Below are 20,309 nucleotides of genomic sequence, written 5' to 3'. Positions count from 1 at the left end.
GTCACTGAGTGGACAAACATGTAGCACCAACAAAGTCAAGGCCAGTCCTGACCTCAAATACAAGCCCATCAGCCTCCCAGAAGTAACTTTTGGACAGATAACCTTAACCTGTATTCTGGATGCTGGCCTTGAGCCTCACCAAGACAACAACGGTCACCACAAAAACCAGGGCTGCTTAGTTACCCTTCAGTTCTTTTCTGAGCAAGAAAGATTTCACACCAACTCCAACTGTGATGCTGCCACAAAACGAACACATCCTTTTAAGAACATTCTTGTTCTTCAGTTCTGGAGAGAGGGGTTTCCCAAACCTGAATTTTCTGCCATCAAGTAGTAATACTATACAGTACTTAATGGAAGCAGACTTTAAGAAACCAACCATGTTCTTTAAGGAACTTGAAGCAAACAGCTTACATGCACCACCTATGAAGGGAAAATGTCCAGAGTCTGGTCACTTCTACCACAAAGTAAGGTAATCTCAGATACTGCTGTCTGGCTTGACTCTGCAAACAGCCAAGGAAATGTCAGAGGAAGGGGACTGAGGAGTGAACTGGACTGCCATATACCACACATGTAAGAGTGAACAAGAGACAAGGCCTGGACCTGACCCTGGGGAAGACAGTGGTATCATTTTCTTACCATGTCTGAGCAGCTTGGGCAAAGAAAGAGAAAGGGGAGGAAGGGAGGGAGGGAAGGAGGAAAAGGAAAGAAAGAAAGAAATGTATTATGTATTGGTGTGAGGATGCAAGCAGGGCCTGCACAGTGGATGATTCTATTGAGCTCACCATAGACCTCCCTGCTGCCCACAGGAAGGTACCAAGCAAAAATCTCATCTTCAGACACCAGGTCTCCTGCCATACCCACAGCACCACGCTGTCCCTGGGTGCAGTCTGCAGGCCTGACCTGGAGCCATTCTGCAACCTAATTTCCAATTTGGCTCTGACTCCCTGAGGCCAAAGGCTGCACTAACACTGCTGGCCACTGCTCTCCTGCTGCAGACCTGTCTCCTGTGTCGGACTCTTTCTGTGTTATTGAAGAGCAGGGCTGAGCCTGAGCTCCTGGGAATTCCTTTCAGACATTCTAGCCAGGAACTACCTTTCAATCCACCCTGGCACACAGACTGTCTCTGACATTTGGTCCTTTTGCTATTAAGCAATTTGTCTGAGGCAAAAACCCACCCATTGGGTGTAAAGGATGTGGGCTTCTGTGTCAACCGTGAGATGACAGGAGTCCAATACCTCTCCTGCAGCTGTACAAGACTCAACCAACAGCAACAGACCCAGCGTCTGTTTACCAGGCCGGCTAAGCTGGTCATCTGACTACCAGAGACAGACTGAGAAAGGGGCACAATAGTGATGGAGAGGGGATGGAAACAGACAGGAGGAAGCATCTCCTTGTGGTGAGAAACCAGGAGGCCAGATTGGGGGCACCCACAGAAGTGCTCTGGTGAGGGGCAGACCTTATTTGTCCCTAATCTTGGAAGTCATTAGAAGCCATCTGAGAGAGTGGAGCATTTAGCCGGTCAAGTTCGTCCACCTGTGGCGGGTGATGCATTATTATCTCCTGGTCTTCCAAGACGTCCTCTCCAGCAGCCACCAGATTAGTGAGGGACTTGCTGCGAACACACTGGAAATCCACATGGCGACTCTTCCCTTCCTCCTTTTCCCAGGACATCTGGATAAAGGGGCGCTGCACATAATTGTAGATAACCTCAGACCTCCCACCAGGTCTCCTCTTAATCTTTTCTTTACAGGTAGGGTACCCTGCAATGGGAAAAGACTATGGTCACAATCATGGTAGACTGTGCTTGCTCTGACATCTGCTTCCAAATTCAAAGACAGCAAGAAAAGCTCTATGACAAGTGACCAGTGTCTCCCTGAGGCCCCTCTGCCCCTAGAAGGTACTGGTCTGCGGGAAGTAACAGGGATTCCCTGCCCCCTTTTTTTAAGTTTTTCGAGACAGGGTTTCTCTGTAGCTTTGGAGCCTGTCCTGGAGCTCACTCTGTAGACCAAGCTGGCCTCAAACTCAGAGCTCCGCCTGCCTCTGCCTCCCGAGGGCTGGATTAAAGGTGTGCGCCACCACTGTCTTGCTATTCTCCCCCTTTCATTGGAAAGGGAAGAGAAGCCACTCACTAACTCCAAGAGCCTTAGCTCACAGGACAAAACCTCACCAGGGCACGGATACTCTGTCATCTTAGTAAGGTTCCTGTGTAGAAAGCATGGTTAAATAAAAAAGGACATGTGGAATGCTTACCTAAAGGGAAAACAAATGCTGTCAGATACCCAGAAGGGGCTCACAGAGATAAGGGACTACGGCAGCAGAGGCAGGAGGGGCAGCAGCCAGGTCTATGCATTTGGAGTGCCTTCAGCCACAATGGCTAGGCAGATCACAGGGACAAGGGGTTCCCTATCACCCTGTCCTCAGGTCTTCTCAGAAGCCAGGCAAAGACAATGTGCAAAGGAGAGGCTGAGGAATTATCTTAAAAGTTTCTTTTAAACTTCCCGAGTTAGAAACATGCAGTCTGAGCCAAAGGCAGAGTGCGGCAGTGAGATAAATGGTACAGGAGCCCAGGTGGCAACCACACCTGCCCCAAGACAAGGCATCTGCCTGGACACCCTCAGTAGACCAGGCTGGCCTCAAATCTGAGATCCGCCTGCTTCTGGCTCCCAAGTGCTGTAGTAAACATGTGAGCCACCACTGCCCAGTTAAATCTTAAATTTAAGCTGTTTTTCAAAAGGATAATTGTAGATCCCAGAAACATGTTCTTGCTCAAATGTGCCCAGGCGCCTTCTGAATTCACCCAGGTCCTAGTTTCCTGAGGGGCACTGAGGACTAAAGGAAAGGCAAATGCAAGCCCAGGACAAAGGGCACTAAGGCAGGACCCTCTAGTGCATGCAGTGTAAGTGTGCGTGTCCTCAAGCTCCTGTGAGCCAAGTCAGAGGCACAGCAGCACCCAGAGACCCACCCTATCGCTCGCTGGCTGACACTTCTGAGACAGGGCTTTTCTCTATGTAGTTCTGTCCTGGAACTCCCAGAGATCCACCTGCCCCTGCCTCCCGAGTGCTGGGAGACTTTCAATACCTTCAATTCCAATGCGAATGTTCTTCAGGCCCCGCTCCTTTAGCACTGTTTTAGCAACATCTCGGTTCTCAATGTACTTGAAGAATCTGTAGAGCTTGGAGCTGTAAAGAACTGAAAACAAAGCCCACAAAAGCTGGCGTTAGTCACAGAGGGAATGAGTGAGGTGACAACAGGAGCTATGTAACCCATGATGGCATTCGACGTGGAACACCCGCCCCCACCCCAGCAGCCCGAATACTGGGATTCCTGGACTGCTGCAGTCTGGTGGGGGAAGCTTCAGAGCGCTGCTTTTGAGAGAAAAGGAAGCAGCAAACCAGCTTACACTTGGCCTTTTGTTTTTGTTGTTTTTCCTCTCACTACGTAGCCCTGGCTGTCCTGGAATGTATGTTATAAACCAGGCTGGCCCTAGATCCATCTGCCCCTGCCAGGCTAAAAACCTGGCCTTTTTGGGGGGGGGGGGGGGGGGGGGGGGGGGGGAGAGGGGGATGACGACAGAGTCTTATGTAGCCAAGCTAGTCTGAAACTCACATAACCAAGGTTGATCCTTCTGCCTCTACTTCCTAAATGTTGGGATAACAGGTGCCTACCATACCAGGCTTTATCATACTGTTTTTCAGTGCAAATTGGTATAACCTTTAGAAAGGATAATTTGGCAACGTGTCAAAATTATAAAAGCATCAAGCTTCTGACATGCCATGTTTAGGAATATCCGATAGTTGATAGATGTGCAAAAATGTTGTTGCTTAAAACTGATTGTGCATCATCTCTGTCTTATCAGGACAGTGTGTTATAGTATATTCATAATGGAAGATAAGCAGCCCTAAAAAAGACTAATTATATAGAGGTTTTATATAAAGACTATAAGCAAAAGGACACTGAGGTAGAGCAGGGTTAACACCTTTTAAGTGCTCATCCTTCTATAAAGTGTGTGTGTGCACGATGCACGTGGGTTAGTGCCTCTGCATGCGTGCTGGGGGCCAGAGGATAACCTGGGCCGTCAGTCCGCCCGCCACCTTGTTTGAGGCAGGGTCTCTGCTTTGCCGTTCACTGCTGCGCACTGCAGGGTGAGTTGGCCCATGAGGTTCTGGGGGTTGTCTCTCCTCCCATCTCAATCTCACCACAACAGCTCTGGATCACAGACGTGCTACCACATCCAGCTTTGCTGTTGGGTTCTGGGGTCTGCCAAGTGCTTTTCTCATGAGTAAACTTCTCAGCCCGCTATTTAAGTTGTGAATTATTACCAGCGCAACAATATTTAAGTGAGAATTTAACCCCCAACTTCGGCATCTGACAGGGGAGAGAGCGGTCCCAGCAGAGGACAGACCTGTATAGGTGCCGGTTGTGCCCTCTAGACGCTCTGCCCATCACTTGCTATCAGTGGTGTCTGCCCTCAGGTCTGGATACTACTCTAGGCAGTGTTTCTCTAGCTGAAAACATCCACACCCTGTGTAGGCTCCTACTTTGAGAATACTCTTCCCCCATGGGTGGAGGGTGGTCTTCATCCCAGTCCACAGAATCCTCGTCTGTCAGCACGACAATGTGGCACTCCCGCTCCCCTTTCTTGGCACAGCCCACCATGATGGGCAGAATCAGTTCCTCGAGGTAGTGATCAAACTGCTTGTGAGCACCATCGTTGGACAGCTCATGAAGTAAAGCACCTGGGAAGAGAACAGGCAGATGAACCCGCTTCCTGGCTACACCCATGCTGCTGGGTGGAGACTCACAGGACATACAGAGATTAGGCACTGTATGACAGAGCTCCTGCCCCAAGGTGATAATTAGAGTTATATACTTAATGCTGTTCAGTGTGACCATGATCCTTTCCTCACTGACACTCAGTACTCCTGCTTGTCACAGATGATGCCATGGTCCTACTCAATAGCCCAGTGACTAGATGGTCAGATTAGATTCATAACTTTCATTCCCGGCCTCCACTTCCTGAACGCTGAAATCACAGGTCTGACTCATCATGCCTAGTATTTGGTGCTGAGCACGGAGCAAACCCAGGGTCTCAATGCCAGGTGAGCACTCTATCAACTGAGACATCTCCAGCCTTTTAAGACAGTATCACTCTGTAGACCATGTTGGCCCTGGATTTATGGTCATCCTCTTGCCTCAGTCTTCTGAGTGCTGGAATGATGGTTGTGAGCCACACTCCCCAGCTGATTCCTTTCACTTACTCTACTTCCCCACTACCTCTTAATGTAAAAGCAGCAACGGCTAGTTAGCAGGATGTCCACCTCTGTGCTGGTTCTCAACCCACGCTCCACACGCCTGCACCGCTAAGCAGTGACCGTGCACTGGTTGAGAGGCAAACAGCTGCTCCATACTCACTCAGATCTTGACAGCGGATAGTGTTGAAGTCAAAGTTAATGCAGAGATAGTCACACGTGTCTCTCAGATCTGGGATAGAGATACCATCCGGTCAGTTGATGATGCCAGTTTTGTAATAATCCTGTGAAGAGATTGCAAAGTAGAAATGTAGGCAAAAAAATGCACAAGAGGGGCTGGAGAGATAGATGGCTCAGAGGTTAAGAGTACTGCCTGCTCTTCCAAAGGGCCTGAGTTCAACTCCCAGCAACCACATTGTGGCTCACAACCATCTGTAATGAGGTCTGGTGCCCTCTTCTGGCCTGCAGGCATACACACAGACAGAATATTGTTTACATAATAAATATTTAAAAAAAAAACTGCATGGGAATGACTCCTCTAACCCTACACACTTCTAATGCTACTGAGACGGTGAGATCTTGGAGTCAACTGCTCAGTGCATTTGGCTCCCATCTACCCAAGTTTAAGCAGATCCTGACAACTGAATGCAACTGAGCAAGGACTTAGAAGTTATAGACAGGAAAAATAAAGAAGGAAATGATTTGGGATAGCCTTCTGTACATTATGTTGTTGCTTTTATTAATTAATTGATGAATAAAGCTACTCTTGTTGAATGTATTATGTTTAGACAACTCATTAAAAATGTATGTTTAATTTAAAATTATAGAGTAATAGTTATTTATAATCAAACTTTTAGTCATATTAGGGTTTCTAGATATAGAGATATATTTCAGATAATTTTCAACACTTCAAAGACTACAGAATATGGCATTTAAAAGGTTTTAAGAACTTAGACTTCTCTTGATAGTGCGATAGGTCTGCTTCTGGCAGTACCAATTACTTCACAGGGGATGATGGGGATCAAAGAGGCTCCTTATGGAATTAGCCATTAGGGTGAGAAACTGCTTTTGCCTGGATTGCCTGATGATATGCTGTATAAACTGGACATGCAGGATCCATAGAAAAATGACTGCTGAACTTGCCAAAAGAAGGTCAGACAGTCATTCAGGGTTCCTGCTTCATGGAAGAGGCTGCCAGACATTCTGAAGGACACTGAATAAAGTGACTGACAAACTGCCAATATAGGCAGAACAGTCTTTCAAATTTCCTGCTTCATGGAAAAGTCTGCCAGATACTATGGACCTTCAGAATATAGACACCACAGGTCCCAACATTACAGAAGAATTTTGGGTGACTGTCCAGGCAGTGAGATGTCTTTGTGAATTCTAGAGTTTTGGATGTTTCTTACAATGTACTTCCTGTTTAACTTAGGTAATGTATCTTTCTGGGGTCTTTGATGGAGTTGAACATAGATAGTTTTCCTTAGTTATGGTAAGAGATAAATTAGATATAAAATTTTAGACTCACAAAGATAGGATAGATAAGAGTATTTTCCTTAATTTGCCAAATGTAAATACACTAAATATTTTAAGTATAATTTTTGCTTGATAACTGTTTTGCATATGTAATTTTAAGTCCTTCTGTATATATGTGTTTACTGGTTAGTAAATAAAGATGTTTCGGCCAATGGCTTAGAGTAAAGCCAGGTGGGAAATTCGAAGAGAGTAGACAGAGTCAAGGAGATGCCATGTAGCCACTCCAGAGGTTAGATGCAGGTAACAAACCATGAGCCTCGTGGTAAAATATACCCTAGAAATGGGTTAATTTAGGATGTAAGAGCTACCCAGAAACACCTGAGTGGCCAAACAGTGTAATTAATGTAGTTTCTGTGTAATTATTCAGGTCTGGGCAGCTGAGAAATGCAAAAGCAGTCTCCAATTACAAGGGAAAACAACAACTGGATACCAAAGACCCAAGAGTCAGTCATACAACTGTGGAGCACATGAGGGTGCAACATGCAAGCATGCATGCCACGGTGGAGGACGGAAAAGGAAAGAACTGCATACCAGCACTGTGCGGAACACTGTGGCACTGATCCCTTCTGCAATCTCGTACTCCCCCTTTTCATTGGGCCTCGTGAAGTTATATTCTCTTCCTGGTCCAAACATCCTGAAAGACACCAGCAACAGGATTACCTCCTCCACCAGGACTCTGCAGAGGCAGCTTTTCTCCCCTCTCCTACACATGGCCCTACTCTTGCAGCATAATTGAAAAGCACAGCCCTAGGACCCGACACCGCACAGATGAATACAGACCTCAGGAAACTCCCTCAGGCAAAAGGAAAAGAAGGAAGCATCTGTCTGTGGCAGCAGGCACAGTGTAGTGGCAACTGCAGAGGAAGCTGTAGAGGCCTCTGCAGTGTAAACCAACTGAGGGGGCAGCTCCTAGTGCATCCCTTCCTGGCTCATCTTCTCTTTTAAAAAGGCCAACTCCAACAGCCATGGATTTCAGACCAGTGTGAGGCTCTTCTACACCTGACATTTTCATGAGGAGGCCTACACTCCCCATAAACTCAGGATCCTGGTTAGATTCCCAACACCCATAGAGCAGCTCACAACCATAGGAACAAGTCCCAGGGATCTGACACCCTCTCCAAGCCCCTGCAGACACTGAATAAATGTACTGCACACACATGCCTGCAGGCAAAACACACATGTTAAGAAATAAAGTGGCAACAGGCCAGGGCTTTGGCTCAATAGTGCTTGCTTCCCATGCCTGGGTTCCTAGTTCAATCTCCAGTACTGCTAACCCACCCCCTCACCCCACGAAAAAACAAGACCCCAAGTAGAAATGGGTGGAATGCAAATGTTTTTTCTAAAATGGCATCCTTGTTCTTGTGCCATGTGGATCATTTCTGATATGTTTCTCACAGAAGGAAAACAACATGACTTCGGACTCAACTTAGCATCTCCGACCTGTGCAACATTTAAAGAGGGGTGAGGTGGCCAGGCAGTGGCGGTGCACAGCTTTAATCCCAGCACTCAAGAGACAGAGGCAGGCAGATCTCTGTGAGTTGGAGGCCAGCCTTGAACTAGAGCTAGTTCCAGGACAGGGTCCAAAGCTACAGAGAGAAACCCTCTCTGGAAAATCAAAAAAAAAAAAAAAGGGGGGGGGAGTGGGGTGAGGCTCAGCAGCTCCTGAGATTCCTCCCCATTCAGCTGTGCAAACACTACCTTCCCAGCATCCAGGCTCCCACCAGCTGTCCTCGCCTTCCCCACTGAAGCATGAAGGGAGGAAAGCCAGCCCTGTGCCCAGTTCTGTGCAGCATGGCATCTGATGTGAGGCCAAACACCTCTCCTCACAAGAAACGGAGTGCACACAGAAGGAAGCTGTCATTACCTTCCCAACATGGTGTCCGGATGAGCGGTGAAAATCTGAGGGTTCACCACAAAGCGTGTGCCATCTACAAGAAGCGTCACTTTTTCTGGGGCTGGGGAGTGAGAGCTACCTCCGAAGCCTACACCGCTGTTCCCAAATCTCTCTGAAACGATGAAGGGCTCATGGCTCCGCTTGCTTCCAGTTTGGAAGCACGAGCCCTTGCTGCTGTCTTCAGGAAGTGGCATTATGTGAGGATACTGGAGGCTTGCTGGCTGAGGGGCATAGTCAAGTGCCAAGTCTGAAAGAGCAGACAAATAACAAAGTAACTAAAGCGCAAACTTCTGGAGAGAAAAGAAGCCATGTCAGTTCTAAAATAAACAAAAATCTAAAGCCATTAAGTTCACAGGTAAAATGCCAGCCTAGGGAAAATTAAAAACAAAACTAGACACTCTAAAGTAAGGGGCAGGCAGATCTTTGAATTTGAGGCTAGCCTGGTCTACAAAGCAAATCCAGGGCAGCAGACAGGGTTACAGAAAAACCTGTCTTGAAAAACCCAAACCAGTAAAACAAACCACCACCACTGCTCACAAAACTAGAGCCTTACACTTACTGCATGTGTGTGATATGCAGCTGACAGAGATTAAAGGCAGAAATGCCCACACTTTAAAGTGATTGAAATTCCAGAGTAAACTAAGTGCAGTTAGCAGTGAAAGACTGGACCAAAGAGCAGGGCTTATGTGGTGTCCTAGCAGTCTCCTGCCAATCCCCAAAAGCTGGTGTTCAGAAGCAACCACTTCCTACTTCTGTGGAATACCACTTTAACGAGGCAAAGATGTGCTACATTTGTTTGTGCGGCATTTGTTTAATTACATGAAGATGTGCTGCTGTTTCACCTTGCCGCCTAAGGAACCTGACTGGTCTAATAAAAAGTTAAACAGCCAATAGGTAAGCATGAGAGGGATAGGTGGGTCTGGTGGGCAGAGAAGTGAGAGAAAAGAGACAAGGTAGAAAGGACACATCCAGGGCCAGATGCCAGGCAGCTGCTAGCCAGACCTGAGCAGCAGTGAAAGGTACACAGAAGGAAAGGTAAAAAGCCCGAGGCAAGACAGAGAAACAGACTCAAATAAGAGCTAAAATAAGGCCAAGCATTCACAATATCAAGTACTGGTGTATTAAGTGTTGATTTAGAAGCTGGTAGGTACCCCTAAGAAGTCTGGTACATACTTCTGTTTCATTTCCACCTCTAAGTAAAATTTACATCCCCTTGCTCTCTTATTTGAGATTTTGTGTTTGTGGATTGAGTGTGAACATGTTCAAGTGCCCAAGGAGGCCAGATGATGAAGTCAGATCCCCGAGCTGGAGTTTCAGGTGCTTATGAGCCACCCAACCTGAGTGCTGGGAACCCAACTCAAGTCGTCTGAAAGAGCAGGAAGCATTCTTAGCCCAGTACTGTCTTTGAGACAGGATCTCGTGTAATCTAAGCTAGCCTTAAACCCTCTGTAGCTGAAGATAGCCTTTGATTTCCAGTCCTCCTCCCTCCACCTCTGTGTGCTGGGGTCAGGGCAAGTGCCATCACACTCGGTCACACAGGGCCGGGTCTGTGTGCCAGTGCCTCGCGCCTGCCAGGTTCCTGTGCTGTTTACTCTAGACTCAGCTCCAGCCCGAGCACTGGTATCTGCATTCTAGGAACTACTGTGTGCTAAAACTCAATTTTCAGACTTCAGGGCTGCTTTTTTGTTTTTTAATTTGCCAGAAAGAATGAAAGTCTTAGCCGGGTGGTGGTGGTGCATGCCTTTAATCCCAGCACTCGGGAGGCAGAGGCAGGCGGATCTATGTGAGTTCGAGGCCAGCCTGGTCTACAAGAGCTAGTTCCAGGACAGGCTCCAAAGCTACAGAGAAACCCTGTCTCAGGGAAAAAAAAATAAAAGAAAAAGAATGAAAGTCTTTCTCTTCCCAGAACAGAGCATTCTCACTGCGTTAGAGAATCCTCATGGCCCCACCCGTATCAGCATTTGGTCTCCCAGACCTTGCTGTCAGCTGCAAAGCCCCACTGTGAACTGGCATTAGGATTTACTCTTTATTTTTTAATTTTATGTGCACTGGTGTTTTGCCATGGGTGTCAGGTCCTCTGGAACTGGAACTACAGATAGTTTTGAGCTACCATGTGGGTGCTGGGAATTGAACCCGGGTCCTCTGGAAGAGCAGTCAGTGCTCTTGACCCACTGAGCCATCTCTCCAGGCCAGGATTTACTCTTGGAATCTCATTTTTTGGTCCTATCACCAAAAAGCTATTTTTCTTTAAATTATTTGTTTAAAAATCTCCTCTACTTCTGAGACAGGGTCTTGTAAAGCCTAGGCTGCCCTTGAACTAAAGCTACAAGCTGAGGATGACAATGAACTTCTGGTCCCTGCTGTTCCTTCCCCAGTGCTGCCATGTGACACAAGTGGTTTACATGGTCCTGAGGATCAGCATGTAAATACTGAGTACCGTGACAGAGCAGGACAGGCCGTCTCAGAACCCACGTAAAGGTGGGAAGAGAGAACTCCATAAAGTTGCCCTCCAATTGCCTGTGCATGCCACAACACACATAAAACTTTATTAACAAGGAGCTCTTTCCCAGTCAGTGGAGTATTTGCTTAACATGCTTAAAGCCCCATGTGTGACCACAGCACTACCTCAGCACTGGCAAATTGGATCCAGGCAGGGGAATCTAAAGTTCAAGGTTAGCTACCTAACAAGTTTGAGGCCAGCCTGGGCTACCGGAGACCCTGTCACAAAAAAACAAAAGCACAACAGCCACCCCCCAGAACAAAAACAAAACCCTAAAATCTTAACAAAAATGGCTCTAGCCAAATTGGACCATTTTGTAACCTCTGCTCTAACGAATATACGATGAGCTGGATAGATGGCTCAGTAGTGACTAAGAGCATTGCCTACTCTTCCAGAAGATCTGGGTTTAATTTCCAGAACCCACAAGGTGGTTCCCAACCATCTGAAACTTCAGTTCTAGGTGATCTGATGCCCTTTTCTGGCCTCCATGAGCACCCGATATGCATGTGGTTCCAGACATGCATATAGGCAAAGCACCCATACAAAATAATGAAAATAAATTAAAATATATATGTAAAAATTTGTATGAATTTGTACTCAGTAAATGGTGGTTACCTTTTTAAAGTTATAGGCTGAAAAATAAGATAAAAAGTCCAGCCAGTTAAAAATTAGCCAATTGAACCAGGTGTGGTGGCACATGTTTTTAATCCTAGCACTCAGTAGACAGAGACAGGCGGATCTCTGAGTTCAAGACCAGTCTGGTCCACAGAGGGAGTTTCAGGACAGCCAGGGCTACACAGCAAAAAAACCCATCTGGGGGTACGGGGGAGGAGGAGACTACCAACAACAAAAGAAACAAAACCCCACCAAAACAAAAAAACCAACAATACAAATAAACCAAGTTCCAGCTTAAGAAAGAAACAAAAAGTTACCAAGGCTACCTGAGAGTGAGGTATGATAGCATATGCCCGTCACTGTAGTCCTCAGGGGGCAGAGGCAGGAAGCCTGCTCTGAGTTCAAGAGCACAGTCTACAGTAACACAGGCCTGTCAGCCAGTCAAAGACTCCACGGAAGCCCACCCACAACAGTTTATCAGGAACTGTCCCGCCATCCATGCTGATCCAGAGCCCTCTAAGGGAGGACGACCATGGACAACTCTGTTCACTCCTTTACAAGCAGAGCTCTCAGGGAGTGAGGGTCTCATATTACAGCTGACATGGACCACAGGCAAGGTCAATTTGCCTCCTGACTGCAAACTCCCAGCTGTTTGTCTTACACACTTATGCAGGTGGATGGGCCAGGCTGAATGTCAGCTGAATCCACTGTGAAATGTAAGCCAAGCCAATGAACTGACTATAGATATGCTCAGGTTAAGAATCTGCACTTCTCCTGGGCAGATGTTTGGGTGCGAGAAAACCCCCATCGCTGTACCTTCACTCCTGGTAGCTAGGGGATAAGTGACAATATGAAGTCCAGAGGACACCAAGCTGCTGCTTTCTTTCTCTTGAGTGGCAGCTAAGGTCTCATCTCCTAGGCAGCTGAGCTCTGGCTGTAATAACCTGTCGCCATCACTGCCCTGGTGAACATTCATTCTTAGAGAGGAAGCCTGGAAGACAAGGAATGCGTATGATTTAGAAATCATGAAACTGGGGCTGGAGAGATTGCTCAGAGGTTAAGAGCACTGACTGCTCTTCCGGAGGTCCTGAGTTCAATTCCCAGCAACCACATGGTGGCTCACAACCATCTGTAATGAGATCTGGCGCCCTCTTCTGGCCTGCAGGCATACATGGAGGCTGAACACTGTGTACATAATAAATAAATAAATCTTAAAAAAAAAAAAAAACTCATGAGACTGGCTTCCAGGGACTTCTGGGGTTTGTAATGGTTGGTTAATGACATCAGTGGATCTAGATGGCTTGGACCAACCACTACAAATTGATGAAGCTGCTACAGTAAACATTTTTTGTTTTGTTTTGTTTTGAGACAAGGCGCCACTACAATGGTCTCTCTTGAGTTCAGATCTGAGAGCTGAGATTAAAATCATGTGCCGCCTGGCTATGCACTGTGATCTCTACATACTAAGTGGTGGGACATAATTTGGTGTCACTCTGCCATAAATGATGAATGAGGTGGCAAAAGGGATTTAATAGCTCAAAGTCTGCCTCTGGTTATTATTTGGGTTTTTCTGTGTGACCCTGGCTATCCTGGAACTCACTTATGTAGACCCAGCCACCTGACTCTGCATCCCAAGAGCTGGGATTAATCCGCCCAGCTCTGCCAATATATTTTTTTAAAATGACATATGCATGCCTGCAACAATTGAACATCCAAAAATCACAACCTAAAGCCATACTAAAGTGAGTGGTGGCCAGCACAGATGCTCAGAACCACTCAAAGTGCAGAACACACAACAGCTAGTGCTTGGCTGAAGAGAAGACCTCTTTATCAACCGCCACCCTAAGGATGAGGAAACATCTCAGATGAAGGGGTGGAGAGAATAGGAGAACTGGAAGGTGAGGGTCATTATGAAACACACATGTCCTCAGCCAGACAAGACTGCTGCACACATGAACCCTAGCAGCTATGGTCACCTACACAAGATCAAGTAAGTTGAGAATTCTAGCATGAAGTAGGAGGTGGCCACAGGCAGGATGCCCATGCCCAGCGGATGATCCCATGGGCAGCATATCTAAACTCGAAGGCATGAAGTTGGAAGGGACCAGGGGAGTGGGAGGGAAAGAATGAGAGTGAATGTGACCAAGAGACATACACAAATGAATTTTTCAGACTACATAAAAATAACAGCAAATAGGGGGCTGGAGTGATGGCTCAGTGGTTAAGAGCATTGCCTGCTCTTCCAGAGGTCCTGAGTTCAATTCCCAGCAACCACATGGTGACTCACAACCATCTGTGATAAGGTCTGGTGCCCTCTTTAGGTCTACATGCATACAGAATATTGTATACATAATAAATATTTAAAAAAAAAACAGCAAATAAACGGCGCTGAAGAGACGCACAGTTAAGAACGCACACCAGTCATACAGAGGCTCTGAGTTTGGTTTGCAGCATCAACACGGAGTGGCTCACTTCTTAACCCTAGCTACAGGGGATCTAATGCCCCCTTCTGGCACCCATAGGTCCCTGCACTTAAAAGTACATAGCCACACAAACAAGTACACATAATTTAAATAAGTTAATAAAACAAGTAAATTTTGACTTGTGCTACTTAAGTCCTCATTTTTACCTTCCCTTTCTCCAATTTTTTTTAAATATCTACTTTTTATTTTATGTGTACTGGTGTTTTGCCTGTTATATACTTTGTATGAGAAGGTGTTGGAGCCCCTGGAACTGGAATTACAGACAGTTGTGAGCTACCGTGTGGGTGCTGAGAATTGAACCAGAGTCCTCTGGAAGAGCAGCCAGTGCTCTTAACTGCTAAGCCATCGCTCCAGTCCCCTCACCTTCTCATTCTCACACCCACCCTCTTAAAGCATACTGGCTATAAAGCTTACCATGTCACTTCTCCTCACAAGCAGCCCACAATCCCTTACACACACACACACACACACACACACACACACACACACACACACACTCAGTCCTCCAGGCTGATGAGGAAAACTGAAGCAAGCCTGATTCTTACCATTTTCCTCTTCAGAAAGCAGACACTTTAGAAACAATTGCCAAGAGGCTGTATATAAAGCCAAGCAGAAACCAACAGCTAGGAAGTGGTGACATCAAGCAAACATGTCAGCCTCACGGTGCTGTGGGAGACTGGGAATGGCTCACTGATGGGTAGGACCCTGTAAATATTTATAGGGGCCTTTCCTGGCAGGCAAAGTTTTCAGCAGGGAGCCTGAAGTAAGAATTCCAACAGGAATGGTAAACTCTTCTGGTAAGGAATGAGACAGTAAACATTCTAGGTTTTGCAGGCCACACTACTACAGTGCAAAGAGCCATCAGCAATCACAGATGAGTAAACATGGCTGTGTTCTACTAAAGCCACTGATAAACATGCACAAGTCAACAACATCCTGCTGCTCTGGGTACAGAAAGTCTGACAACTGCACCCAGGACTGCAGAGCATCATTTCCAAGCATTCTTGGAGACTTGGCTAGAGCTGAACATGATTAGGCAACATGGCCCCATACATTTAAATGGGCTGACACTACAGCTATGCTCTCCAAGAACAGGGTCACAGCAATCAGTAACACAAACCGAGGTCTGCAAGTGTTAGAAAAAAAAAAAGGACACACTTCGGAGTTATCCGGGTTAAAAGTGAAAGGAAATCCCAACAGGACACAGGAGTGGCTCATGCCTTTAATCCCAGGCTGGGGAGGCTGAGGTAGGCAATGTCTTGAGTTCGAGGCCAGCCTGGTCTACAGAGGGAGTTCCAGGACAGCCAGGGCTACACAGAGAAACCCTATCACAAGAGGAAAAAACAGGAGAACTATTTTCAACTGAATGACAAATCACAACACAGGCAAGCTTAAGTCAAGTTAAAGGTCAACAGTTTTAATAAGCATACTGGAAAAGAACCAGAACGACAAAATGTTCTTGACAAATACTTCCTCAATCCCAAAGAATATACAGAAAAGGGGAGAAATTAGAGAGAAAGAAAACGTGCCAGGGTGTTGTCCCACACTGTGTCCCAGGCTGTCTCAGAGAATAAAGCCTAAAAGGGGGGGGGGTGTGTGAGGCGGTGCTGTCAATGATAGAGAACTGACTTAACATTAACAGGCCCAACGCCTGGGTTCTATAAACTGGTAATTACCAAATTACGGAGTCAGCAGGTAAAGGCACTTGCCCAAGCTAACAACCTGAGTTTGGTCCCAGAACCCCAGAGAGGAAGGAAAGAACTGACTCTTGCAAGTTGTTCTCCCAGCCGGGCAGTGGTGGCGCAGGCCTTTTAATCCCAGCCCCCCTCCCCCCAGAGGCCGTGGATCTCTGTGAGTTCAAGGCCAGCCTGGTCTACAGAGTGAGTTCCAGGACAGAGTCCAAAGCTACACAGAGAAACCCTGTCCCAAAAAAATAAAAACAGATGAAGAAAATCTAAAGGAGTTCTAAAATTCATCAAGAAAAAAATGGTGTAATGGTTACACAACCTATGATTGCAGTAAAAACTACAAGACTGTACTTCCTAAGGATGAAGTGAGATACGTAAGTTCCTTCAATGAGAAATCTTCTAAAGGCGCATTAAGTACAGTGTTAGTCCCGACTACCACCCAAGGCTGCCTACGGCCCCCACATTCATGTGCACAAATGAACATACACCTGTGCCTGCACATACAGACATATGCACAGAAATAAAACTGAAACTACTAATAAATTACATGTCTGGGAAATATGGTAAATTCTAAAACTCTGAAATCTGAAATGCTTCAAAACCCCCAAACTTTCATCTTAGATATGAAACCACAAGTAGAAAATTATACACTATAAAGTTGTTTCATACACAAAAGTATTAAAAACATCACAAAATACCTTTAGACCATGTGTATATAAAACAAATGAATTTCATGATGTAAGTCCTACCTCCAAATATGCAAACACTTCCAAATTCAAAACCATCTGAATTCTGCTACACAGTATTCTGTATATGGGACACCCAAGCTGTATCTTTGTGTGTGCATGGGTGTACATGTCCATGTATGTCTGTGGGGGCCATAAGCTGACATCTGGTGTCTTGCTCTAACACACTCCACCTCACTAAACCGCAGCTCACCAGCTGACTAGCCTGGCTGGTTAGCCTGCCTTGGTCTTGCTGTCTCCACCTCTCAGTGCCGCATTTGGCTTTCCATGGTCCCAGGGATCCGAACTCAGCCCTCATGCTTGCACAACAGGCACTTTACTGAGACATGTCCCCAGCCCCCCAACCTGTCTTGGGAACACAAATATGACTAGCATCACAAACTTGGAAGATTAGTAGTTATGGCAAAAATTAAATTTTTGGATGAACATACAATTCAAAATAAAACAGAAAATAGTCTTAAAAATCCTAGGGCTTGNTTTTTTTTTTTTTTTTTTTTTTGAGGCAGGGTTTCTCTCTGTAGCCCTGGCTGTCCTGGAACTCACTCACTAGGGTGGCCTCTGCCTCCTGAGTACTAAGATGGTATTTGCCACTCTGCCCTGCATAAGTCCTAGTAACTTAATCACAACTATAATAAAGAAAATTCCAACACCAAATGTCCAATTGGCAAAATTCTCCACCACCACCATCCCCCATTTTTTAAGTCTCTTGATACAGGATTTCTCAGTGTAACTGCCCTGGCTGTCCTGGAACTCACTGTGTAGACCAGTCTGGCCTTCAACTTCGGAGATGCTCCTGCCTCCACCTCCTGACAACTGGGATTAAAGGCCACCACTGCCCGGTCTCCATCTTTTTTTTTTTTTTTTTTTTTAAAGTGTGAACTACACATGACTCTTTCTCAGAAAACAAAATGAGCTGAAGAGATGGCTCAGTAATCAAGAGCCTCTTGTAGACTTGGACTCCATTCCCAGCACCTACATCCCAAGGGATCTAACAACCTCATCTCAAGGACACAGCATGAGTTAAAGGTATATAATGCCATATCTGGCTGACATACAAGCAAACCCCAACCTAATACCTGACAGTGACAACAGCAGCCCAACACAACTGCAGACGCTCTGGACACTGCTGCGCTCACAACTGCTCAACGCCCATCTCTATTCATTCTTTCCTAAAGCCAATGTTTTCAAACAGTGAGCTGTCTTTGCCCGCTTGCTCTCCCTCGCCCTTTGGCTACTCACCTCCAGCTCCCGACCTAGTGACTGAGTGCTCTCGACACTTTCATCCCTCACCAACAGTCAGAACACATTCCCCAGGGTCCCGGATAACACTGGCTTTGTGGTCATGGGAAAGTCTCTCCACTGTCTTCACTTTTTTCTTCTTTGCACCCTTTCCCTTTCGAAGCCGCTAAAAAGATAATTAAGAGGGAAGAACAGCAGGCTAGGAACCGTCTCACCTCTCAGCCTTTCCTGTTGCGGACCAAACCTAGGGCCTCACACGCAAGTGGAGCAGGCACTCTACCTCATCTCGGGTTACTTCCCTGAGAGATGAGGACGGTATGAGGTCCATTATTTATAACAGGGTCCCTCAGTCCTTTACGTTTCACATTCCAGTGACTGAGCTTCCCACTTACATCACTGAACACTCCAACAGTTCTTTTCCATTTCCCACTCCAATTAGCGACAGAAGCTTGGGAGGTCAGATCTGGGATAGATGCGAGAAGATCAGTAAGTGAAGCCAGACATCCAAAAAGACACCAAAGCCAAGAAAAATGCCAAAAAACTACGGCTACTTTATTTTAAGGCCACCTGTGGAGCCTATCTGAAGGGGCAATAAGAAGTAGAAAACACCTTTCGGCAGAAGTGGAGGTAATCCAACCCTCATTTCTGCCAGAGAGCAAGGGAAATCTGGGCCATATTTGGGATACCGCTCAGAAAATGGCCTCAGTGTTTTGCATAAGATAGGCATTAACCAGACATTCAGAAAGTGAAGAGGCAAACGCCCATCTGCTGGTGTACATCCCAGAGAACTCAAGACCGACAGGCTATGGGAACTTTGCGGAGCTGGTACTGTGGGGTGAAGACAGCTGAGGAGGGAGACTCGACCTAAGGGCACAGCTCCCGCTCTGATGCTCCTAGCTCCTAGCGACAGGCTCCGGAAAGAAACGGCAAGTTAGCCAGATACAAATGATCTTTCTCCTACCAAGGCAATAACAGGATATGTATGAAAGCCATTTCCAACCCTGATGTCAGGGTTCCAGAAAATACTATCCCTTCTCACACTGCCTTCCGGAGTCAGGACTTCTCGGCTCCTGTCTGGCTACGCACCCAGACCACCGAGACGAGTAAGTCAACAAAAAGGGAAAGGCACTGGACAGTTTTTTACTATTCTCAGGCCAAGCTAATTCTGGTTTCCCAAGGTCTGGTCCCGGCTTACCAGTGCCGCCCAAGTGAGGGGGTGGGTGCCTGCTCACACTGCCGACTCAGGGGCCCACCCAGATGTCTCGAATCAGTTTCTGAGAGCCGAGCCGTGCAACCTTTAACGGGGGCAAGCACGTTTGAGACCTGCTACTTAGGGTTTGTTTTTGTTCTTTAGGAGTGGGGTTGACGTTCTAATTCAAGATTCACCACAACTAGGGAGGGGAGCAGAGAAAAATGTAGAGCTCAATAAAAATCAATTAAAAAAGATTCACCACAACTAGTAGTATTCCAACACTTTGGGAGACCATTAAAGAGATAAAATATATCAAACTTCCTGGTAACTAATGACTTAGCAGCAGCCGGGCCCCGTGAAAGCGCTTAGAAATGCATCTTCTTAATTTGCTGAATTCTCATTTATAGGATGAGATTCAATTCCAAATAGGAAATCGGCGCCCAACCCAGGAATGTTCAGAAAGAATGACAAATGCCCACGAAGGGGAACTTTTTTTTGACGGCACAAGCCTGAGACTCCGTCTGCTCTAAAAAAATAAAAGTTCTTGTTACTGGCAAGAAAACTACCGGTTCTGCACTCGGCCTGCGATGACGACAGAGGGGCGACAGGCCCCGACGGAAGGGTCCAGAGTCCCGTGGGAATCGTGACCAACCTTCCCCAGGCCGGGTTCCCCTCGAGGCCCGGCCGCTCGCTTGCCCCGGGTTCTTTCTCCTCAGGCCGGGGAGGAGCCCGCGCAGGGCCCCAAGGCCGCCGCTCCGAGCCCGCCGCCATCCTCAGCCCGCCCGCCACTCACCGGTCCCCCGACGCCGCGCTCTCGGCCCCGGAGCCCCGAAGCCGCCCGGGACGCGAGCGAGCAGCCGCCGCCGCCGGTTCCCGCTGAGCTCCGGCCACCGCGCGTCCCCGCCCCCCGCCCGGGCCACGCGGCTGAGTCACCCGGTCCTTCAAGATAAGAGTCCCCCCACCCCCGCGCGGGGCACGCCGGGAAGGCCGCGCGGGACGCCCCGCCCCCCCGCCGCGTTCTAGGCCCTAGGCCGGGGTCTCGCCTGCTGCGTCCGCCGAGGCCGCCTCCCTCCGCCCCGGCGGGCCGCAGTGCGCGCCACCCACGCTAGCGTCATCCAATGGAACGGAAGAGCAAACCCCGTCTAGGCCAAGAGAAGCTCGGCCGCC

The 20,309-nt window shown here is 47.3% G+C and overlaps 1 protein-coding gene across 1 annotated transcript; it reads right to left on the bottom strand.

Moving 5' to 3' along the window:
• Positions 1-1,438: 1,438 nt before the first annotated feature.
• Positions 1,439-20,073, bottom strand: Kctd20 (potassium channel tetramerization domain containing 20). Its single transcript, XM_050137871.1, is given in 9 exon segments — positions 1,439-1,760; positions 3,079-3,189; positions 4,539-4,736; positions 5,413-5,533; positions 7,317-7,419; positions 8,650-8,926; positions 12,611-12,785; positions 17,951-18,116; positions 19,936-20,073. Coding segments are annotated over 7 exon segments (1,263 nt in total). The 5' UTR covers positions 12,771-12,785; positions 17,951-18,116; positions 19,936-20,073; the 3' UTR covers positions 1,439-1,467.
• Positions 20,074-20,309: the final 236 nt, after the last annotated feature.

This window comes from Alexandromys fortis, unplaced genomic scaffold (assembly GCF_014885135.2).
Source record: "Alexandromys fortis isolate MF-2015 unplaced genomic scaffold, M_Fortis_MF-2015_v1.1 scaffold_9, whole genome shotgun sequence".
In the NCBI taxonomy this organism is placed as follows: domain Eukaryota; kingdom Metazoa; phylum Chordata; class Mammalia; order Rodentia; family Cricetidae; genus Alexandromys; species Alexandromys fortis.
Note: the sequence above shows the minus strand (reverse complement) of the source record. Positions and strands in the feature narration are given on the sequence as shown.